The 25,961-nt window shown below is 40.1% G+C and overlaps 1 protein-coding gene across 4 annotated transcripts in view; it reads right to left on the minus strand.

Moving 5' to 3' along the window:
• Positions 1 to 25,961, minus strand: part of LOC134804075 (homeobox protein araucan-like) — a 116,419-nt gene that overhangs the window by 32,214 nt on the left and 58,244 nt on the right. For 3 of the 4 annotated variants that reach the window (XM_063776978.1, XM_063776976.1, XM_063776977.1), the window contains exon 2: positions 8,726 to 9,094. In XM_063776978.1, the coding sequence (XP_063633048.1) occupies positions 8,726 to 9,094 (369 nt within the window). Of the gene's footprint in view, positions 1 to 8,725; positions 9,095 to 23,751; positions 23,809 to 25,961 lie in introns of those variants that run through there. The other variant, XM_063776980.1, reaches the window with a different exon arrangement.

A 25,961-nucleotide genomic window follows, 5' to 3' on the forward strand; every position in this document is an offset into this window, starting at 1 on the left:
CATCGCGCACCCACACATACTTGTAACCGTGTTCCTTGGCCTTTTTCCTGGTAGCGGCGTGGAGAGTCTTGTTAGCGGGGGACAAATGCTCAACGAGGTAGACAGGAGTCTTCGCGCCGGGTAGTCCAAGATGCTCACTATTTAACTTATCATAAGGGTTTGCTTTGTTGTATGTTATGGTGGCCGCTAAAAGTTCATTACGCACTCTTGGAGAAGCCAGTTGCACCACAATAGACCTAGGTCGTGTACTGTCGGCGTGCAGTTTGGCTATGCGTGTACAGTTCAATATATTAGTCTCGCTCAACGTAGATCCAATCGTAGATGCCATGTTGCATACCATAGAAATAAGGTTTTCCTGTTTGTTTTCCGGCACACACTGCAGTTCCAAGTTGGAGGCCCGCACCTGCTGTTCAAAGTTGTTGATACGCTGATTAAGTTCAACAATTTCGGTTTTCATTTTTGTGTTGTCTGCCTGCAGATCACCCATTGCCTTCTTAGCTGCAACTTGTTCAGTTTCAATGTCCTCAAATCTGGAGTTCATAAACTCCATTGAATTTTTTATTTCTTCTACCGATTGTTTAAGTGGTTTCAGTTGATCACTTACTACGGCCAACATGCTCTTCTTTATTTCGTTAATCATTGAGCTAAATTGCGATTGTATAACTTGTTCTACTATTGTGCGTATCTCTTGCGAACTTGTGGCCGCCTCGGACTCAGGGGAGGCAAGAGCTGGCCGCTTGTTTACTCTGGTCGCGGAGGATGTTCGAATGGGAGTGGAGTCTTGTTTGGCCTGCTTGTTGTTCTTGTTGGTCGTGCAAGCGGGACACTTCCAGTTATACGGGAGGTTCGAGGTGTTTTCCAAACCTGTGGCTGCTAGGCATTCCAAGTGATACGTTAGTCCACAACTGCTACAATCGTGATGGTCATCGTCAAGGTTTTCGTTGGTGCAGCACCCTAAAGTCTGGCTAGTCGGTGACATGATTATATTGATTGATTAATTACAAAACTTCACACGTTCGACAAAACAGCTAATGGTTTGCGCTAAGATAGTTGGACGAAAGTGAACCGTGAGCTACGCGAATATAACGTTTATTTCAGCACGCACACGATGTTCGCTTATTCCCTGTGTTTGTTATCAGCTCGCACGATGGTCGGCACATAAGATCGTAAGCGCCAACAATTACCGCGCACTTAAGACGTTTTCCTGCGAGCACTTTACACTGACGGTTTCTCGTAGCTGACCGGTAAACTTCACTTTATTTTGGTCCATTGACATTTATTTCGGGCTCTTTTCTTAACACTTATTATATTGTCTATTGTAAATTGCCTTTAGCAACATGATTGCCACAAATTTAGCTCGAAAAACACAAGGTTTAACACGATATATCAATTATTTAGGCGTGAATAATTGCAACGATGTTTATCGCGCGGCGGTAGCGGGTAGGAATGATCGCTTGTAACAACGGCTTATTTCATAATTTTCGAAAGAGACATTATAAAGCACGAAGAGACCATGCACACGAATTTAAGTACCTATAATATCATCAGTTTAGTGACGTGACATTTTAAAAGCAACCTTTTACTAAGCTGATCAAAATATTAATAAGAAAAAAAAAATTAAGTAACCCGCCTTAATAAAACATTAATTTTTTTTATAAATTATATGCAAGACAAGTAAGTAGTCCATCCCAAACGGCAATTAGTCGATTCGAATGGAGTGCGGCAAGCCGGCGACTGCACTAACCACGCATTAGCACACTTCCTCCGAGACGCGTCCAGATCTTTTCTCTCAAGATTGATCGCGAATGCCTTCGCTCGGAACCGGTCACAATATCCTCCACTTCCGCCGCAGACAAAGGGTCATAACTAACACATTTCCTCCGGCTGCCGAGACCGCTGACTAACGCCACCGAACCTATGACCCCGCAAATGATCGAGTGAATTATCGCATCACCGCGGTCAAGATACTGCCCATGATAGTGTTGGAAGTGTATTCAAACAATAGTAAATACATTTAGCTAGGGTATTGTTTGATTTATAGTAGAAGCGTGTAGGTAATTTATAAGAGTGCCGGCGGACGGGGGGCCAGCGCCGCGGCGGGACGCCGGGAAATCGGGGAAAAGCCAGAGATTTATTAGCAGCGAGCCGGCGGCTGACCGCACGGCCGCTGTTTGCCCAGTCATTAAAGTCGGCAAGTAAACGCTTAGTGCGAAGATGAGTATATTTGCGGAGCAATTAACGCTTTCGAGGTGAGACGAGGGTTGGACCGTGACTGTTTATAAAACGTCATTGTCACCGATAGAGATGCGGCGTATCGATTTGCAAACACGCAGTGTATTTCTAGCGCTAAGTCGTTCATCCAGCACTTAGACGGTATCGCCACAATGCCGGCCGGTAGATAAGCGCGGCACAGAAGTAGGTACCCCACCTACGTCATATCACTGTGTCAACAAGCGGGTGTCAATCACGGCAAGGCGGTGCCTTACAACATTTTATCGCTTGTCACATAATCTAAGTATAACGAATTTGTGTCAAATCGCCGATAGACCTACCGATAAGCCCACCCATTTTCATCGGCAACACCATTGCCTCATACATTATGTACCTCTACCACGTGAGATACGCCGAGATTACAAAAAATTACATATGTAAGTCTGTTAGTTATGTATTTATCAGTATGTTTCTTGTATCGTACTTACTAACATGATGCCGAAGGCTCGAGCCGAACCATTTTGGCAATTGAAAATAGAGCATGGCCTTGTATTAACGTAAAAGGCTAAAGGTACATTAAGTCTTCAATTCCACAAATACGTCTAATGGCTTCGGATGAAGTTCGATAAACACATAGATAGCTTTTAACCTGAATTAAAAATATTAACATATAAGATAATTTTGTAAAGGAGTGCAGTTAGCGAGTTCAAAGCGGAGAAAGTAGTGATACTAGTGATCAATAAATAATTGTTGTATTTATAACTTGATTAAAACTGAGTCAAATAACAATAAGAAAATACCTAACTAATCATAACCATATCACTACAAGTATTTTGTACTCTCAAAACGAAATATGTGATAATATTTTCGAAGCGGCATTTAGTTCTTTATTAGTACGACTACATCCATTATGATATTAGTATCATCAACACCCTCTTATCTATGACGCCGCGCAATCTAAAGATACCTTATCCATTTATAGAATATCGATAAATACTAACATATTTGAGTACCGGGACATCATGGCCGGCAGTACGCACACATGTGCAACTGATGCGACGTTTACAATTCCATGTAACTTTCAACCTTATTAACAAAGTAGCTAGATATCAATCGATCACGTTATTTGTGAGCGGAGTTCTCCGCTTTCCCATCCTGAGTTAATTAGGAAAGAAATAAAATATAACAAGAGCATTAGTCAGACACTGAAGTTGCAGTGACTAATTGATCGGCAATAGAGTAGGTAATGGTGCATCTACATATGTTCCCAGTATTACTACTCGCCACTCGCTCACTCACAAATCGGACGTTTTACGAACTGTCCAAAAGCACTTTAACGATAATATGCAATCGTGCACAGCAATTTCCGTTAAGCGAAATAGCTTTTGCGTATTCATGTTTCTATAGGCTTAAAGTAGATGTTTATAGCTGATTAGAACACTTTTTTATAGTCATTCTTCAAGCAGCATGGGGTCACCTGAACATAAGTTCGTATTTCCGTTATAAGTATAGCAATGATGTAATACGGCGATAAAAAACTAAATATTTATGTTTACAGCTTGGCAAAAAAGAGTAGAAATTAAAAAGTGGCAACACTGTAGTGTCGTCCCTTTCAAACCAATATATATAAGAAAACGGGACGCCACTGCAGTGCTGCCACTTTTTAATTTCTACTCTTTTTTGCCAAGCTGTAAGCAAACAAAAATATGGCGAATAATTATTTTGAAGTAAACCCGACTTGGTATAAGTAATCGTTGCTTTCAGATTTTTGATTATATAATTATTATGTAAAATACTTAAAAAATACATAGAAAACATCCATAACTGAGGAACGTATATTTTTGATAAAAACACAAATAAAGCCCTTACCGGGATTCGAATTCAGTAACCCAGGACCTCCAGCTTCGTAGACAAGGACACTACCAACTTGATAAGGAGACCGTTATAATTTATTGGTAACAGTAGGGCTACCGCCAATACCGAAAATCGTCAATTGCGGGCATTTTTCTCTGTCACTCTAATTACGCCTTCATTGGAGTAAAAGAGTAAGATCCCCGCAATTTGCGAATTTCGGTTTTCGCGGTAGCCCCTCAGTTTCAAACATTTCGCGAAACAGAAACCTGACTCCTAAAACGTGTGCGGCGCAGATGAAGATGTAATAACCCCTTAATTCTACCGTCGTACTAAATGTATGGGGCCCTAAAATATTAATATTTTGAGATATTTTTAGTTTTAAATTAAAAGTGGAAAAAAAACCACTGTTTCAGGCGGGGCACGAACTCGCGACACTGGAAACTGGAGCCCCGCACGAGACAGTAAATTTTTCCAGTTTTCATTTATTTCTAGTATCTTAATGTTACACAGCCGAGTTGGCCATTTTTCGCCTCGTCGATCCGGACATTTAGTATTTGTATAGTTACACACCTTGCCTGCAACCTATTGATTGAGTCTACAGCCGCAGACTTTACCTTCGTTAGGCAGGATAAAAAAATATTAAGTCATTACTGACAGTAATTATGAGCATAATTTGTTATTAATTGGTTTATAAAGTGTGACAAATGAATACTTATGCTTTTTTAGTTACGCCAATTTCAATTTTTTATAATTATAACCAGGAAATATAACTTTTACTGTTTAAAAAAATAGGTAAGTTCTGAAACGGCACTCATTGAATAAAAAATACCTTAAATATAAAAAAATTCCCGTCTGCCCCGTATCAATTCAAATGACTCCCAAGGCGCATTATTAGGCCGTAAACTATCGCTGAGGGGCGGTAACGGCGACTTTATAGCAACTTAAAACAGTAGTCGAAAAGTGACAATAGTAGTAAGTGTATATCGTACGGCGGGTAATTAGGTCGGAGTTAATGCGCGGTGATTAATGAACAAAGCGGCCAACAAGCCGACCACCCACGGGGAGTAGACGGCTTAATAAGACCCTCATTAACACCTTAATGGCTATTCTCAATTCGACTGATTCCTCTTCAGATTTGTTTATTTTTTCCTTCTCGGTCCAGCCCGTCGCCCGCGCACATCCCGTCTCGCTCCATCGCCCTTCTTTATTGAATTTCTGCTCTCCTTTTTCTAAACTTATTCTCTTTGACTTAAGATTAGTGACTTATTTAAATTGGCATTTTGTTACGTTTTTACAGTCGGCCTGGGCCGTTGCTCGTTTTTTCCCCGCTTATCTAACTTTTAATTTAATCGCGATGTCTAATGAAACGGACGTGAAACTTTTTTTTTTCAATTGTCCCTTAGATGAGGACCGTATCTGTTTACTTTATTTAAGATCGGTGTTAAAAGCGGGCCGGGTAAACGTTTTCGTTTATTCAAATGTATCAAAAGGAAAGTATAATTCTAATGCTTTGATGATACCTCCGCGGGCGAGACCTAGGCGTTTTGCATGTTTAATAACGTGGGACGGTTTGTTTCGCCAAATGGTTGAATTGAAACTAATGCCTCACGCGAGACGAATATTTTCACGCCACACTTCATCTTGCGATGGTCGTACTCGTTTGATTTTGCTCGTGTTGCAGTCGCAGCATCCGAGAATAACTAGTTGAGTTTTCAATATTGCACTTCAACCATGTGTCGGGTAAGATATATCGTGTGGCTTCACTCTCTACGAACATCTGGTATTACTGAGTATAACGATTCTGGTTATTTATATGATTTTATCCAACCAATTAGGTAAGTAGGGGACTGCACTGCAAGTGTGATGGGGACCTTTGGACCCGGCATGGCTCAGAACGGGTTTTAGTTCTTAAGTTTTGTATGTATTTGTTTTATATTATCAAATAAATGACATAAATCAAATGGTAAGTAGGTATATCTACCTACTGTGTAGTATACCATACAGGTAGTTCTACGTTAAAAAACTCATTCTTTTAATCAATTTGATTAGTAGTACCTAGTTAATAGTTAGTATACCTCGTAGGGGGTCAAGGGGGGGCCTATGTTCAGCAGTGGACGTCTTATGGCTGAGATGATGATGATACCTCGTAGTCATAGGTAACTACCTATACCTATTTATAGGTACGAGTATATACTCGTAACTATACATATAATAGAACATATACTAGATATGTACCTACCTAGTATATGTTCTCAGCATAGGCACTCAATCGAAATGAGCCTTAAAAGTTAAAAATGTATATGAACATAAAAGGCAGATGCGCTTTCACGAGTAGCAGTTAATTTGGAATGTCGCCGTCATATGTCTATCAGGCGGCCATAACGCAATATGGGGATGGGGTGCTCCAAGATTTCCGTTCGCAATAAAGCGGGCACATGCCGACGAAAGATATTAAGCTTCCTAACAATTTGCCAGAACTTTATTAAATCGAGATTATACTGTTTAGTCTGTATGACACGTAAATTAGGGGCAGATTACATACATAATTATAGGTAGATTTCATTTCGTTCGTTTTTATTTATGTACGAGTATATTGATGTTAATAAAATTGAGATACCTTAGGTATAAAGATCTTTATCTAGGTTCATGTTTGAGCGTTCGCGCCTAGTCCTATCATATCATTTGATCATTTAATAGAATCGCACTCGAACAAACATTATTCGCCCTGCGGATAACAGCGAGCGCCGACCCGAGCAGCATTATATGTCGTATCATAAAACTTGATTGTCTCAACCGAAGAAGAAATATTACATTTTAACCGAGGCTGTACCAACAAGGGAATGTTTTAATAAAAAAGCGTTAAAGCCTTTATTATTATTACGGGGAAATATCACCGAGTTTTTTGCACAATAAAAGCACATGATGCCGTTTATTAAAACTAGAATGGAAAACGTGTTAATTGCACTGTTGCGCGTAGTCAACAACATTGGAACCTCAGATTAAACGCCACCGCACAAACAACCCGCTTTTATTGATTATCAAAAGCACACAATAGATAAAAGATGGCGCTGGGTGTATTGTTAGCGGGTCGCACAGACGGCGCCACCGGAGTCGCGAGCGTACAAAAATGGCAGTTGCATATTTTTTCCACGCGATCGCATGTATATCCAATAGAAACTAAACCCTATCCCCATGATCTTACAGACTATGTTAGCTGAAGTGTCTAGTTAGACATACGCAGCCACAAACAGGCACCGTCGTATTTGTGGTAGAGCATCGTCATTGTTCGCTAAATTGTCGCTTGCACGGAACAGGCTCGGCTTGTCGTGAGTTAGGTATGAGCACAGAGCACACAATGACAGTACATACATTTAAACACCTGTTATTAAACATGCATGCAGGGTCACAGTGAACTCGTAGGTAGCTACGGGCTCGCTAAATACAATGACAGATAGAGATCAGAAGCGCGATTTGGGATGCGTCCACAATTACCGACACGAGTTGTCAGATGATATTATAATTACCGAGTTGAACGAACTCTTTATTTTACATTTAAGTACGAGTTCTGGAATAATTTCGGGGTTTAACATCCTATCTACGCCACGATCTGCAAAAACCTTAAAGCTACATCATCGCAATATGTAAACCGCGACGAAAAACACTAAACAAAGGAGTGAACTAAAATCTTAAATGGAGCCAAGCGTCATGGTCGGTGAAAACTTCCGTTATGAACGCTACACTGCAATATTACATGCCACAAAACTTCCTCTTAGCACTTGACAAAAATCGGATCATGTTTTTGTTCAATAGGATTTTGTAGGTTTAACGGATTTCACATATGCCTCGCCCCGCCTAATGTCGATCGGATAAAACGCTTCGAATTGATCCCGGTGAAATCCGCAACCCGTTTCTAAGTGATTAAAAAATATTTCGAGTTCCGATTTCCAAGTGCACAATCGATTCCTCGGGCGGCTATAGACCCTTATAGGGATTATGCCCGCCGCATGCGACGACCGCCCATTTGTCCCCCTTGCACCAAACAAGGTGTTAAACTGAACAGTAGCGCAAGCCATTCTTCGCGCAACCACAAATTGGATTCGCTTCGTAACATTCTTCATAATAAAACGGGCTCGGAATATAATTTATTGACATTCAAAATCTTCAAATGAAAGGGAGAAAACCGAACGAGTCATTTGACATTTTGAGCATTAAGTTGAGACGTCATATAAAACTTAACTGAGATAAACGTAATTGGTATAATAATGGCTGTTTGTTTTTTGGGGTCCGTTGAGTTTTAAATATTAATGTGTCGTGACAGGGCGGCGACGCGCGCTGCGAGGTGTCGGTGGTTTTCTGGCCCGGCGCGTCCGGACCGGTTCTAGTGCTCTCCTCTCGCTCGCCAGAAAAGCCAAACACGTTGTACTGAGAGCGATAAACCCGGCCTCCTATGCGGACAAACTGCAAACGACCTATTCGTAACAATTTGCACAGTATAGGCAGGGAATAACATTCGATGTTAACGCTGCGCCTAGATACAACTGCGCGCCGAGGCAAACTCGATATGGATTTTATTAAAGGTTTAGATTTGCCTTATTAAGATCTTGTCGGTGAGTGGAAATTAATTCAAAATCTTAATATTGAATATTGAGATGCTACATACCAATGGGGAGTAGAATGCCGAGCTGTCGACGCCGATGCTAGGGTAGGGGTTCTGGTCGGTGGAGGGGTACGGCGTGCCGTATACGCCGACGGCGGCGCTGGAGAGCCGGGGGTAGGAGGAGAGTGCGAGGCGGGCGCCGTCGTACTGGCAGGAGCAGACTGTCTGGCCGGAGACGGGGTCGGTGATGATGGGGCGCGGCGTGTCGCAGCAGGAGGCTGCAGGGGTGCTGGCGTGGCTGCCGGCGCCCGGGGACAGCGCGCCGCCGGCCACGGCGGAGCCGCCGGGTGACAGAGGAGGCGCCGAGTTGGAGCCCCCGTCCGGCGACGTGGCCGCACCGCCCGCGCCCGCCCCGCTGCTGCCCACGAGCAACTGCAACCAAACATATACTCTGACTTTAGTTTCCAAAAAAGCTTGTAAATATTGAAACCGATGGTTGTTCCTTTCTAAAAACAGAAATGGTCATGGACGTTTGTCTCTCTGTGCCTATGTGAAAACCATTTTAATTAGTAACGTTAAACTAATATCAATGACTGGAGTTCTGTTTTCATATTCTGTAAAGGTAGGGAACCCCCCATTATGCGTGAACCTACTACCTTGGCGGCTTTTTTTATTTCGTAGTTAGCTACTGCCATAATACTCATAATATTTCTGTGATACGTATAGAAATGATATAATATGTAGGTATACAAGTAAAGTATACCTATCGTTGCCTACAGTCCATACAACAAGCTCTCTTTGGTTATACTTATACTAGGTAGCTGAAGATTTTTTATTTTCATTTATATATATATATAAGGTCACTGTGGGGAAGACCGGCATACTTTTTTTTTCACTTTAGAGTGATCTAGTTCCGTTAATTATTCACTTACTTTACCGCTGGTAATCGCATACGATGAAGAATTTAATAATTAATAGTTTAGCTTTAGTGACAGATCATTAATCGGTTTAAAGATTTTTATTACTCATAAAGAACGAAAGTTCACTTACAATTAGCTTAAACTATAAAGAATTTCATGCATATGGTTTACAATAACAGACGTCCAGCTAGTCGATGATAATAATTAATATACATTATCACTGATATATTTTTTCAACTTGGTTTTAAACATTTTTAATGATTTGCAATCTTTCACTTCACTAGGTAAGTTATTGTACATCTGTGCACCCTCGTACATGACGTTTCTTTTGCCGTATCCTGTTCTGTGCTTAAAAAGTTTGATTTTAAACACAAATTAAGCAAAAACAATGGTACTGATTTAAACTTTCACGATTATTAAACATTATCAAACTACACAACGGGACTTAATCGCGTATTTATGTTTTAAGATTTACCTCCGACGTTTCGAGGACGGCGTTGTCCCCGTGGTCTCGGAGAAGACTGGCTCAAGTTGACATCAACATCTTCTAGCCGCGCGAGTTTTTCGAACTACCCGCACTTGGTCTTGTTTATCAGTTTGAACGTTTTGCGCACTAGCGATGTTACTCTGTCGACACACAACACTAACGATATTCGATTATCGACTGTCGATATTCGTTTCCGCTTACATTTGCTAATGACTGGATTCCATGTGGATGAGATCTTAAAACCCTCGTCCCGGTTAAAATTGCAATGTTTTTTGATTTCAATGGCTTCCCGCACTTTTCTACTGTAGAAATGGCATGGAAACGAATATCGACAGTCGATAAATCGAATATCGTTAGTGTTGTGTGTCGACAGAGTAACATCCCTAGTGCGCAAAACGTTCAAACTGATAAACAAGACCAAGTGCGGGTAGTTCGAAAAACTCGCGCGGCTAGAAGATGTTGATGTCAACTTGAGCCAGTCTTCTCCGAGACCACGAGGACAACGCCGTCCTCGAAACGTCGGAGGTAAATCTTAAAACTTAAATACGCGATTAAGTCCCGTTGTGTAGTTTGATAATAAAAACAATAGTAATTTTTAAAATTCGACGAGTAGACGGACTTCCCGTGCAGTTTAAGGGAAGTCCGTCTAGTTATGATATCAGCCAATCTATGGGTGCGTATATGTTCGTAGTCGAATTCCTAAAAAGAGCGAATCAAGACAATGAAAAGTGTACTTTAAACGTTAATATACGGTTCAGATTCGAAATAAACACCATTTTTCTAATACAAAGGCAAGTTGTAATCCATATATTACGAAAATGGGGTGGTAAACCTTTTTTGGCAAATAATTACACATAATTATTATTTTTATTTCCGAAATAAAATTACTTTTAATCGTTTCTTTTAATTTACTGAGATCAAAATTTAATAAAGTAACATCATGCGCAAAGTCAGGAGGATTTGTTGATACCTTATCAAATCGTTATAATATTTAAGTCACAAAAACCGTTGATAATCTCTGATTTAACGAAAGTCCGATACGACGGACTTGCCTTGTACATAATAGACGGACTTTCCAACTTAGTCAAATTTTAATGTGATAAATGATGGAACATATATTTACAAAACTAAGCCAATATCTGATATTTTAAACATAGAATAAAGACAGCTTGTTCTTGTGCTACCTACGTAGTTACTTTCTGATGCACAATCTTTTCTAAAACTATTTTTAATAATTTTGACATTGGAAATGTCTTTTCGTTCGCTCCAGTATAGGGTCCGATTTCACGAAAAAGTGCGATCCCCTTATATCTCGGAAAGTTGTGAAGATATGATATTAAAAAAAGGCTCAAAAGACGCATAATCACGAGAGCTGTAAGGTGCAAAAATAATTATTCGAGAAAGTCAAAAACGAAAAAAGTTATGGTCGAAATAGTGAAAATAAAATTCAATGTTTTCGAATTTTTGGTTTTGGTGCTCGATAATTTGGAAACGAAGAATGATATCAAAAATTTGAGAAAAACGGCTCTGGACAATTTAGTCAGCTACAATTTGAGCCTAAAACAAAGACGATCGGGTTAAGGGTTTGCCCTGTAGCCTAACCTTAAAATAGTCAAAAAGTCAGAACGACATTTTTCACATGACATTTATGACTTCATGTTTCGCAGAGTTCGTTGTCGGTGTTTGTTGTGAATTATCGGGATTATGACGGCAGAATAATACTTGCACTGCGTGGGCTATCAAAATCGCTGCAGATTTTTCTTGGTCTAACTCTATCTATCCTGTTTGACACGGGCGTAGATAACGTGTTCACTATTCGACAATCTATGCATTCTTGTGGTGGTGGAAATAGAAATAGAGGTAGAGGTAGAGGTAGAGATAGAAATAGAAATAGAAATAATTTTATTCGTGAGCACAAACACAAAATAAAAACTTATACAGAGAAACATAAAAAAGAGAAAGTGCCACGAAATGGTCTCACCTCAGCATGTTGCTGGCGGCTGCTAGCAGATAGCTGATGCTGAACCCTGGCAGTACCTAGTGGAACTCGGGTTTAATACAACATAAGCACACGCTGTTTTGGTCATCGGTCTCGTCTCGATGAGCACTTAGGAGAGTAGTACCCAAGATCGAGCTGATGCTGAACCCTGGCTGTACCTAAAGGAACTCAGGTTTGTTGCAACATAGGCACACGCTGTTTTGGTCATCCGACTCGTCTTGATGAGCACTTAGGAGAGTAGTACCCAAGATAGAGCTGATGCTGAACCCTGGTTGTACCTTTTTTTTTTTTTAAGGGGGGAAATGCTTTACGCATATCACCCGGCGCGGGGACGGGCCGGGATGGTTATGTGGGACTCCCTGTTGTGGGCTAATGAGACCCCAGGTTTACCCAGTAAAACCCCTCTGTTGCCGCCTCGCTGCTATATGGCGAGGTCCCAGGAACGCCGAAGTACTCTTCCGCAACCTCGCCAGCGGCCGTCCGGACTCGGACCCGACTCTAGGGGAAATCACCCCTTCACCTCAGTGGGCGCGTTGATTACACATCGCGCCCGCCCACGCAGGGACCTTTGTGTGGGCGACAGACGTCCCCGAGTCTGCCGCCCACTAGTGCCCTTATGGGGGTAACCGGCGGTCGTATGCCAACCGCCGCCGCCCCACGCGCTTGCGGCGCATTGGCTGAGAGGCCGGATCTTCCTCTCTGCTACGCTCCGCTGCCTCCTTCTGCACCATCACGTCCTCGCAGAAGGAGGCCACCGCCTTCCATCGACTCTCCCCGCCAAGCATAGCTTTTACCACCGCTGGCAAGGACAAGTCTCTCCCCACTACGGCCACGAGTGCGGCCCTCTCATCAGCCCACGCTGGGCAAATGGCCAGCGTGTGTAGCGCCGTGTCTTCGGCATTGCCGCAGTCGTGGCATTGCATAGTTGGTTCCCGTCCCGCCCTCCTACACAGGTATCTCCCGAAGCAACCATGCCCCGAGAGGACCTGAGTAAGGTGGAAGGAGAGGAACCCCCCCTTTCTTCTGATCCATAGCGGAACTCAGGTTTGGTGCAAAATAGGCACGCGCTGTTTTGGACATCCGATTCGTCATGATGATCACATGGTAGAGCATTACCCAAGATAGCTGATGCTGAACCCTGGTAGTACCTATTGGAACTCTATTGGAACTGAGGTTTGGTGCAACATAGACAAACGCTGGTATGGTCATCTCTCGTCGCGTCAAACTGCTGTCAAGAAAATTTCATATCTTGCAGCAAATGGGCCGCTACCGATCAAGACTCGAGTGACGATAACGGCGATGTGGCTACCACTTCTCGAGTTGACTACGGATTTGCTGTGTAATAATTTTCTTGTACTTTGAACGTTAATATGTATATCCTGCTTATTAATCGAAAAATGAAATATGTACCTATACTTATGCGCCACGGCGACAATTATTCAAACTTCGATACGCTTGTGGAAATTTTGCAATTTGTTTGTTCACGTGCGTTATGTCCAGGATACTTGTGTTAATTTAAGAATAAAATAATTATCATTCAACGTTGTAGTTTTATTTTGTAACTTTTTCCTTATCCAGACTTTCTCGTCGCTCAGCGACAATATTTTTTCGAATTCCATAGATTCATTTCCAATGTGCTCGATAGTCGTGTGAGGCACGAAATCTGTGAATTTTTTTTCGAACGGCTGTCGCACTATGACTTCGAGTTCAAAACACGAAATGACTTGTTTAGGCGGATTGCTCTGAAGTTGGTTGTCACAGCGTCATCTGTTTTACAGTGACGGAACTAGCGCGAACAACTGGTTAATCGACTGGACTCCAAAGCGGCATACGCCTTCAAATTCAAAAGTTATAACGTGTTGACGGACTTGCCTTGTAGACGGACTTGCCCACAGTGACCATTGCCCACAGTATGTATATTTGATATTTAAAAGTGTACTCTCTGGTTTAGGTATGTTATTTACAAGTATATATTGCGGCAGTGGTCAATAATTTCGGTTGGCAATGTTATTGACGCCCACGTGGGCTTGTCACCTCATGTTTAGCGGCGGTGACTGAAATAAGGTTATTAGCAGAAAATACTGAAATACTGCACGAGGTAGGAATGTTCTCATCGTTTCCTAGAACAGAAACGTGTCCAGTAATATTAATACAAAAATGTTACCAGTAAAACTATTTTTTATCTAGTGTAAATTAAAAAAGAAAATGTTAATTATATTATTTAGAGTCTCGACATTTAACTGGCAAAATTACAGTGTAGCTTGTGCATATTTAATATTAACGGTGACTTTCGATTTACATCGATACGCCAGTACGTATCATCTTTTGCCAATCGACGATTTTATACATTTTCCTGAAAAGGCATAAAATATATAAATCAGGAAATCACGTAGATCGTATCCACTAGGTGTGTATGTAGGTTATGTGCCTTTTTTCTTGACAAGTACTTGTTTACTTAATTACCAAATATATAACCACATACTTGTTTGTACTTTGTAAATCCCATAATGTATTGTGAGAACTCCATTCGTAAGCGTGGCGACTATTCATTCCTTAAAGCAACATAAGCTCTATACGTTGAAGTGCCAGGCCACAAAGTACAGCCACAAATAGGTTAGGAAAGTACCTAATTATATTAACTGATGTCCCAGCACACAGAACACACACTTACCCCGTTTAAATACAAATCTCGGTCGGCAAAAGATTAAAGGCCGAGTGCTCTAGAGGACGTCAACAGATTTTGGTCAATAGAGCGAGCTTGACTCAGAAATAATAGCATAAGATACTATGCACACATTGGACCCCACTTCAACCACTAACATGAGGGCCTCCAGCTTGTTTTCTTTAAACAGAGCGAGAAGACTTTAAAGGGCACTTTGTTTTGTACAGCTAGCGTCAATATCTTAGTTGAGAAGGTCAATATCTGAATAGGTTAGGTTCTACGTCGTTACAAAATCTACAGTGCAATATCATGCAATATAATGTCGTATTTGGCGTAGGTACGAGATACGAGGTTTTTTTTACTTGTTGTTTTTTTAGAGACTATATATTAGGCGGCAAATGGAAAAAAATGTAGGCGCGTAGAGTTGACTTTTCATAGAAAATTTTAATCTCGCGCCTTTTTGTACTTGAGAAGTTTGGTATGTTTTAGTGTGAACAATTCCATTGTATTACGAGATTAGAGATAACAACCAAGTGTGTCGCCTAACCTATAGTTTGTCAAAGGACTGTCTCATTTCAATCATATACAGAGAGAATCATACTATCTTTGTCTTACACTAGTACTAATAGCACCCAAAAGAAAGGATGAGTATTCCTGGTTCTTACTGACTGACAAATTGGTTTGACCAACTATAGAACCGCATACTCTTGAGTCTGAAATATAGGCAACTACGTAATCCTGAGTTTAGCATAGTTTTATTTGGTCGTGCCTTTTTCTGGAGTCGACCCTTAAACCAGCCAATTACCACCCAGCACATGTAAGTTTGTCAGAGCGGGTAACCCGAGCTTGCGCAGCGACGCGCATCATTCGACGCGAGGCTACGATTACAAAGACCCGGCCCCGTTTGTGTAAACATCGCTATCGCATCGCGTGCGTTCCTGTAATTAGTTATATCCAACGATAACGTGTTCACTATGTGTCATTATAGCCGCGACACTGATATTTACAACTATACAAGTCTAATCGGCATATCTGCCGCTCCCCACCCCCCTGGACGAGTCCGAACCGAGCGAGGGCGAAGTAGGAGCAGCCTTGTTAGAGTTTAGGTATCACACTACCAATCGAAACCGACCTCTATCACGACCACTGAAACACCACGGAAAATGTATGTTTCATGTAGTGTGAAATCAGATTTTGTCCGCCTATCGTGAGCTAGATATCGCGTTCCAACATTATTATTAATACATGATTGTCTTTGTTTGATACCCCCGCTATCTGTGTGACACTGACAATTTGCCGAGGTACGTCTAGCTATTGAAAAGCTTTGTCGGAACCATTACAACGCTATCAGTACCTGTATATGCACTTATACATGTTTGGTACGCTAATGACATGTGATACGGTACGATGGTACTTAGGGTAACTATAGGAAAGCAAAAAATGTTGTTTTCGCTTTTTACCAGGCATTCACATTAATGCTGTCTCAAGCTATGTGAGAAAATGTTCTTTACACTCAACTGCGTTAAGCGATTAGACGTCAGATAACGTAGATTATAACACGCGATGTCTAGCGTACATATTTTATAATGAAAACTGCATTACATTTTATCGAATAGCAACCGATCGCAAGCACCACTGCGCAATAATATCTATTAAAGAGCAATCAAACTGAGAGGAAATCTATAACAATAACAAAGCATCTGTAACCAACAGTGCTGAGGGTTGATCAAATCAAATATAAGCGATATTATATCAATGTGTACCAAGGGGCGCTCGCTCCGCCGCCTAGGTCAACAAAACTTCTAATAAAAACTACTTGGACGTAAAGCTATCCCAGTTAGATGACAGTGCAAACACTTCGTAACGAATCCTGCGATTTCTATTGCCCTTAAATTAAAAAAAAAAGCTTTAGTAATTCAGACCAATCTGTCAAATGAAGAGTGTTCAGCAAAGAGAGGGGCTCTTCGTGAGGATTAATAATGTTTTATGTGGGAGGATAGTTTGAAATGGGGTTGGTGAAGATATTTCTGTTGGAAAAGTGAGTGTCAGCTTTCGTCCCTGCAGACTTTTGGGGCCTTTAATCAACGCAAGGCGAAGCACTTTGTCATGTGGACAGGAAGGGCAGATTTTGTTTGCTTTGTGATAACGTGCTCATAAGTTTCGATCGGAAAAGGTATTTCGGTAAAAAGAAGAAAAGGTATACCTATTGAGAAAAACATTGTACCTACTCGTGAATCGTGTTGAACTCTTGTGCAACGACGTACCTATGTTTGTACCTACTGATTTTATTTATTTGATTGAAAGTGTGAGGTTATTTAATTCCTTGTTTGATAACGTTGTCGAATAAATTAGGCGATAGGTAGGTAAAATACAAATGTGTACCTACATATATGTAGGTACGGGAAGAGATTGTATTATTTGTATTGTTATGTATTTTTGATTAGAAAATCTGAAACAAAATGTGTTGAAACGTACCAAATTTAACTTTATAATTTATATTCTACTTGCAACAGTGAATTGCAAAAACGCCTAGGTTGATTATATATCAATATCAATTCCCCATAACGTCCTTTAAAATTGAATAGAACCTATTAACATTGTATAACGTTCATAACTCAATAACTATAGAGATAGTAAAGTAACACTTGTCGAAGCCGAAGCTACGAGCTGTTTTCTTTGCACAGCCACTGCCGAGGGCGTGGTCTCATTTGGTATTCGTCTAGTAGGTAAATCTTTCGAATTGGATGGCTCGCTACATCACAGGTACAGTCTGTACGCTTTCAGTCCGATATCAATATTTGATGAGTTTCGGACAACGGCCGCCGTCCCCTTGCCTAACTCCCCGTCCACTGTCATAGTGCGATCTATAGACAGATACAACTCGGTCTAAATCACACCATCAATTTTATATTACGTTCTATTTTTATTACTCCTTATTTCAACATCGCAGTTGGAAACAATCAAGAAATTCCGATTCTTATTAGATAGGCATTATCAGCGCCAGTGTAATTGCCACTTTAGTCCGTAAAAAATACTCGCAAACCTGAATTAAAACTTGGAGATCGTAATTGAAAAACATTAGCTACCTGTAATTTGGTATCCGCATTTGAATATAAAGCCCGTTCCAGAGTCGGAATGCGCCATCATAAAACCGACCAGCGGACAGTAAAGGCGTAGTAATGTGTTTATTTTAAAAGCACAGTTAAAGGCATAAAGATGATCTCATAATTTCCATTGCATTAGCAAAGGCATTATCCCGGCTCGAAAACCAGCCGCTCCAATTTCGCTTCCAACGGGATATGTTAAAGAGGACATTATAATAATTAGATTGTTATCAGATGTTATTATATGAATTTTCCAAAATTATAAGAGGGAACGAGATAAGTCGATGATATCGTGACGACGGTAGGCATAGATTACGGAGCCGCCGCGGGCAGGTAATCGGGCGCACAAATTTTGGTCCTTTAGAGAGGCACGCCATACAAATCGATAACCGATCATTATAATGATTGGGCAGTAAACGCCACTCTTGCTCTCTTTTGGCTTGACGAACGGGAGTCGTGTATTAATTTAGTCAGGCCGAGGCGGCAACTCGCTTGCTTATTTAACTTCAATTATGCGGAACATGATCGTAATGTCGGTTTTACTCTAACATATTGATTCATGATTCACACCATTTCTTCATGTCACATCAAACGTTAATTAATGCTAATCTGCCATTAAAAAACTTGCGGTATAGGTAATAACTTATAAAGCGCCCTAAGTAATAGATATGTCTGCCGCACTCACTAAGCATAAGTGCAATAATTAATTTGTAAATAATATAATTCAATTATTAATTATTCTTTAATTATTTTTATTTTAGTGTTGTGTTCCGTCGGTGCCGCAGGTTGCCAGAGAGCTCAACGTGGGTGCGAGGGTAGGCAACGCGCATGTAACACCTTTGGAGTTGCAGGCGTTCATAGGCTACGAAGACTGCTAACAATCAGGCGGGTCGTATGCTTGTTTGCCACCGAAGTACTAAAAAAAAAATTGTTTAACTTGATCTTGCCAAGATCATGTATATATAGGTAGGTATTATAGAATTGGAGTAGGTAATTAAAATTACGGCGCGATTCGGGAAATGAATTAGAGATTAACTAGATACGATATAGTAAAGATAATTATCTTTACTATTTCATATCTAGTGAATCTCTAATTCATTTCCCGAATCGCGGTGCCAGCCGCCATAAGGTACCTTTTGCCGTGGAGCGTCACATATCTTTACTATATCGTATCTCGTTAATCTCTAATTCATTTCCCGAATCGGGCCGTTAGTTAATGCACTTATCCTTAGTGCGACAGATGTACAGAATTGCAATGGAATTCAAATTTAAAACAATATGTGATGTTCCACGACAAAAGGTACCTTATGGCGGCTGGCGCTTACGTCGCATAGCGCCGCAATAATATTGGAGCGGCGTTAATAATAGCGTAAGCGCCAACCGCCATAAGGTACCTTTACCCATGGGACGTCACATATGGATATGGAAATTACATATGTATATCAAAATTTAAATAAAATCGACTTGTGTTGTAGTTACCGTGTACCTATAAAGCAACGTTTCGTTGACGAGCGATCAATCATACAATTACCTATTTTTTTTTAAACCTGTTCTCTTTAAGATTAGTTTTTTATTTTATTTAGGTAGCCTGTTAGTGTGTCCCACTGCTGGGCTAATTAATATTAATATAAGTACCTAGTACCATTTATTACTTATTACATAGATACATTATCCTAGATTAACGACTTCTCGTAAACTGTGGTTTAGATAAATTTGTATGTTGATAAAATTCTGATAATGTACACGACCCACGCGTGAACGGTAGCGAAGGCATCGTTGCCAAAAAATGTGTGCGTTTACCGATTAAAGCTCTATTGACTCTTGTGTCTGACTGTATAAGAAACATTAATTTTGACCGGATTCCCTCCACATTAAACAAGTGTTAATGCATCAAGATCATTCTTGAATACACAAAGGGAGGTTCCATCGTCAGGTTTCCGTCGGCGTTATTACACCTATCATAAATATAAATCCTTGTCGTCTTCACGAACCCACATTCAAACCAAATAGGACTTCCACGATACCGGCGCTTATGACGTTCTTACCACTCCTTTAATACAAATAAAGGTAACTCGTGACATAAGCGCCACGGTTAATAAGATATGTTTTAGCTTAGACGCATCGGATGGTACTACGTTAACAGAGTAATAAAAGACAGCGACACCACTAGAAACAAATCCAAGTTCGTTTATAGCGTCGTGAATTTGCAGTTTTCGATCTGCGTGAACCATTTAGGCTCTAGGCTGAGCTATAAATCATTGAGTCTATTTACTATTGACCGTCGATATAAGATTAAATGCACTTTTACTTGAAAACGATAAGAACTAAGAGTATCTTGCAGTGCAATTTATCAAAGGTACATATTTAAAAGTTGATATTTCAAATCAGAAATTGATGAAAATTGCCAGAAAGAAACAATTCAATCATTATTGTATTTTGCTTTTCCTAAATTTCCCGCCAAGACATGAAATTTCCTACATTTTTTAAGCACATGCGAAACTACCTATGCTTGTTCGGAATATAGATATAGGTCAACAGTATTTATAAAGAGAACACTAAATATGACATTTGGTTGGCAACTGCAGCCGCATTACTGTTGCGGTATTACTGCTGCTGTCTTGACGCGGCAGCTGTCACCTTATTTACCATCCTAAGCTATTATTCTGCGAAGAAATGGAAACACTTCAACACTCCTACACTCACGGAGCAGGAATAAGGAAATGAGAGTTTATAACAGCGTTTCTTTTCATTTGAAGAGGGCATTGAGCCAAATTTTCTAGAGCTAGGTTTACAATATTTTCAATAATGTTAATATCCTGAGAAGAAAATGAGGACTACTTTTGTATGAAAAGGCGATTTCGCGCGGGTCCTCCACTTTCGTCTTAACCTTCAATCTATATGGGAGCACTAAGGCGTGATGCTGGTGCCTCTTAAAATGTTCATATTCCGCAAAAGTAAGTGTGTGTATTCCAATATGTGTTTCCCGCTTCCGATTCAGGACATGACGCAGACTGAGCCATAGGTATCCTACCCATTAGTAACACATAACTGTTTTTGTTTCGATGTTAAACTCTATTGCTTCAGGCTTTCACAGTTTTATAGGGCAAAAAGAAAGTGTGAGTACTTTAGTCCTTGTGCTCGAAACACAGGATTGTCTCGCGTCACGGCCCACGCCGTTGCGACGCCGACGTGGCTCTGCGTAGCGTCAGCAGAAATGGATTGACACCAGTTGATGGCCGAATATGACCAAGAGAGGCATGCTGAAGACTGTGCCAGGGACCGACTGAAAGGGCGGGTCCACATTCATCCCTATCTTTATATAGTACAAAGTTGAGGATGATGAAATACAAAACCCTAGGTAGGTATATAATTTTTATCAATATAGTAGGTACCTATTAATGATCGGACTACTAGGTAAAATTTTTTTTCAGAGGACTGTAGTTGGTCACGTGAGAAAGCAAGAAGATTATGTATTAGTGTGGTCAACAACGAAACCAATGGATGGAAAGCTACTAAGTACCTAGACGTAGATCATGATATTCATGATGTAAAAATACTTAAGTTTACATTAAGAACAAATTAAACCTTCATTTACGCACAAAACAAACTTCTCATTTCTAGCCACTGTGACAATTTATTTAAGAAAAGTATGTAAAGTTTGTGTCCTCATTAATGTACTTCTCCTGGTTCTCTGTTTCTGTTTTCGTATAATGACTCTGATTTGTGTTTTGCTTACTTTTATATTCAGACTGTACCTTCTGCGCATTGTTTTTATTATTTTTGTGTAAGAAGATTTATGGTAAAAATGAATATACTTATTCATTTTAAAGAATAATTACCATATCAACTTAATTGTGTTTAGGTATTGATTCTAACCCTTTAAAAAAGTAGGATCAATTCTACTTAAATAATGCAAAAAATTTAAGTTCTTTAAGTATATGTTCTTTAAAAAAAGTTTAGATATACCTAAGTTAATTCTTGAATTTACGCCATCCAATGTCACCATCATCATAATTTATTTACGAACTAGTTTTAATCGTTAGAGCAATCTTTTCTTTCCTGAATTTCGCCTTGACAGTCAGACTTTTTCCTTCACCATTATGTAAATTATTTTTGACCTACATTTTAGTTAGGTATTTTTATATCTACTAATTTTAAGTCTCAAACAATTACGATTTATAGAGTTTATTTTATTATTTGCTGTTATTGTCAAAGGTTTATACTGTTTATAGGTATAAGTTTACTTCTAACGTTCTAACATTAAAGTCCCTGTGGCATACTTCGGGCACGGAACTATAAAAATGAATTAAGCGAGCAATGTAGACTAATATAGAGGTATAGAAAACACGTATTTCACAGTTGTGTAATGTTGGGTGTTAATGATCAGTTCACATTGCCGACCGTACTTGAGACGTTTGCGTGCTAGACGGGACACGGAGATGCGAGCCGAGCTGATCGATCCTAACCGGGAGTGGGGTAGGTATTCAGAAACTAAAATTCAATAGGAACATAACTAAGTCAATAGGTAAGTATAAGTAAATATGTCTGCGTCGCGCTCGCATACATAGGATTGTGCTTTAGACTGAGCGAGCGCACGCAACCAATAGGTACCTTTCTTGACATTAATTCAGTTTTCATAAACGCCTAAATCAGCATATTTCAGATAGGTAATATTTTGTTTAACGATCTCAGGCTGTTTAAATTTTACAACTAAGAGACAGGTAGATACTATTATTGCCACTTCCATGATTGTTGAGACGAATCTAACAAGTTAACGACAAGTAATGCTACTACAGAACTGTATTTGCGGGAGAACGAGCCAAAACATTATCCATCCTTATTTTTCGATATGCTAAAACCCATTGAAACCCATTTTAGATGTCAGAAAATACTTGAACTATACACGGAGCAACACAGTCGTGAGCAATGCGTAGCTTACAAAATCACGTACCTAGGTATAATCACATAGTTCATCATTTACATATAAAGCCAAATGGGGTCGTTTAACATTGTAATCAGGTGCGTGCGGCACGGCACGAGGACGAGACGGGATCGATCGCACCGCGTCATGTCACGTCGGATCGATACTCACGACGCGACGTGACGCGTGACGGGCGCGACACAGCGGCGACACGGTCGCGCCTTGGGACCCGTCGCGCCGACAAAGTATCCCACCGACGCGACAATGATGTATGACCTATTTCAACTACAGCTAGATATTACGTTTCGTTTCGCTAAATATCCATCGCGCCCGCAATTAATTGTTATTTAACGCGTCCATTCAATTATCTCTCGGATTGCACCGATAATTCCAATGGCCGAATTCCCAGTAGTTTATACTGACTGGGCAACTTCATTTATGGTCGCACGGCACAATCGCAGCATCGGGCATTAATTCTGCAACGCTCCAAACCGACCGATCGTTAAAGTATGTTAATAGCGACAGTACCTAGGTTATTAATAAAGTCAACTGATAAAAAACGTCACCAGCAGTTACATTTAATTACCATCTCATCCCATGAAATTGCGATGCCTCGGTTAATGTCGCAATTGAGATTGCGAAGGAGTCTTAATTTTTTAAGTTTCCCTTCCAAATTAGGTGCAAATGACAGTCATATCGCGTTAACTGGTAACATTAAACCTTGAGCTTTACTAGATAATAAATTCCTGACCGATCTGATGTGGAGAAATCGATAGTTGAATTGTATTAAAAACAATTACGCAGCTCGACGACTCGATTTACTAGATTCTTCTCCAGAAAAACAAAGAATGTACGTGTTTTATTGTAGAACGCGAGAAATGACGTTCAAATTAAATGCTTACGATGGTGTGACGAAGGAACACTCACCTTTTTCAGATAGGTACCTATGTGTATAATAGCGCAACTAAGTCACGTGTTGAAGTAAAATAAACTCACTCGAATATGAAGTCCCGAAGGCTCCGTGTGCGTCGCGTACATGGTTTGACAATCGAATGGAAAGGCGACGAATAATCGCCACTAACTCAATCTGCGGCTACGCGAGCTAATCGAGCGAAACACGGCAATTTAGAAGCCGTGCTCCATGTTAAATTATCGACAAGTTTAATAACAAGCATAAAGCCAATAGCAATAATCGGACTGCAAATTAACTGCCGGGTTAGAGTGGGCACGGAGAAAAACAGTAAAAGCGGCGACGCGTGGAAGGTCGGGGGGTGCCGGGTAGGCCGCTACCGGGTACCGGCGGGCTGGCGGCTGTGGCGGACGTATAAATAACATTTAGCGGGCACCGGCGACTCGGATTATGAGGTCGCAGGACTCAATTAAATTGTGCTACCGGCCCGGGCTTTTGCTGTGGACTTTTGCCGTGACCTCCCACTGGATTTGCAGATAAATGGGCCCACTTTACACACAACGTTGCCGTTTGCACGATATTCGGATGAATTCATGATAATGAGTTCGCCGCAGCGGTTTATGGTTTTGGTTAGTTTTTGATGGCTCATGCTGGAACTGTTATGGGGTGAAACTCATGCGTAATATTCAGTTTTGAGTCACATTTCAATGCGCGTAAAAGGACTACTGTAATGTTCACCACATGCTTTTTAGTAATATAACTACCAACCATTTGATATGTTTAGTTTAAGTTTCTTATAATTTGATTTTTCAATAGAGAAATCCTGCTAATTACCGAGCAATTAATGATACGTTGTAACTCATAATTATAGCTGAATATTTCAAACTGTTAACTTATCGTATATCTCACGAATCATTCGCTAAAATGTAGGAAGTTTCGAAAGATACACAATATTCTTACCATTATTACCTAATACGAGTATGAAATAAAATAAAATTCTTTTAAATTACTAAGTACTAAAGCTGAAGCTTCAGCGAGGGTCTTAATAGTTCCTGAAAATCAGGCGAAGCTGGATTTGAATCCCTGTAAGGTGTTATATGCACATCAATCTTGTAAATATGCATCTAAAACACTATTTTCTAACGCAAATCAATCGCGTCATACAGAGGGAAGTATTATTTAATTTATCTTTAGTATGTACTCCAAGAGCTAAAACGGATGAAGATCTATATTTCTAAACAATAAAAACGACTTTTAACTACAAATTGACGTTAGTAAAAATGGCATAAAAGTATAATGAAATAGGTAACTTAATCACGCACGTGGTGATCGGCCAAATTATCACGTTGATCGACGCATGACGGCCTCAACTTTATTGACGTGCGTTAGGGTTACTCGTACCAGACGTCAAGATTTTCCTGGAATAATCTGTACCCCTACTGTACATTTCATTCGACAGTGTGACGTGACGTACGCGTTTGCGTCAAGTCTCATTTTGTATGGGATTTTGAGTTTCCAATACGTCCCGCTTGGCGCGCTGTTCAAAATCCCATCCAAAATTAGACTTAACGCAATCGCGTACATCACGTCACGCTATCGGATGAAATTTACATTAGGGAGTCAGCGATAATACTTAAAGTAATAAGTTAAATACTTTGGTAAGCCAACTTTTTGTCAGTAGTAAAAGGCGGCAAATTAAAAAAAATCCACGAAGGAATCTTCCCATACAAATTTTGAATTTCGCGCCTTTTTTTACTTAAAGAAAGTTGGCTTGCTAGAATATAAATTTAAACTAAAGGTTTGAAACAGCTTTAGATAATGTATTTAATTATTTATAATAAAAGTGCTTTTAGTTTATCGATATAAGTATATACAAGTATAATATAATATAATAAGAATAAATTTAAGTGATCATGGTCTAATAAAACATGATCTTCTCTTCCCAGAGTGACACGGGCCTACGTCACAATAACATTGCCACTTTATTTCAACATAACATGTTACATGGGTACATTATACCTATGGTTAATAAGTTAAAATATTTCTTTATAATTTTATAATTTTCATATAAATGTATTTTATCTTAAATTTTACAATAACACGTCATTTTTAATTATTCGTTAGCAATATCTTCCGATTCACGAAAGAAATTTCACACGTTCGGGTAATTCTGTTTACATTACTGGCAACACAGGATAGCGCTGTCACATTTGACAATTCGGATCTAGATAACTTCATGCCCTGACCGTCATCCTTGTCGAACGCGTGTTAATTGTTATTTCCTTCTCGCTCAGTG

This window comes from Cydia splendana, chromosome Z (genome assembly GCF_910591565.1).
Source record: "Cydia splendana chromosome Z, ilCydSple1.2, whole genome shotgun sequence".
Classification (NCBI taxonomy): domain Eukaryota; kingdom Metazoa; phylum Arthropoda; class Insecta; order Lepidoptera; family Tortricidae; genus Cydia; species Cydia splendana.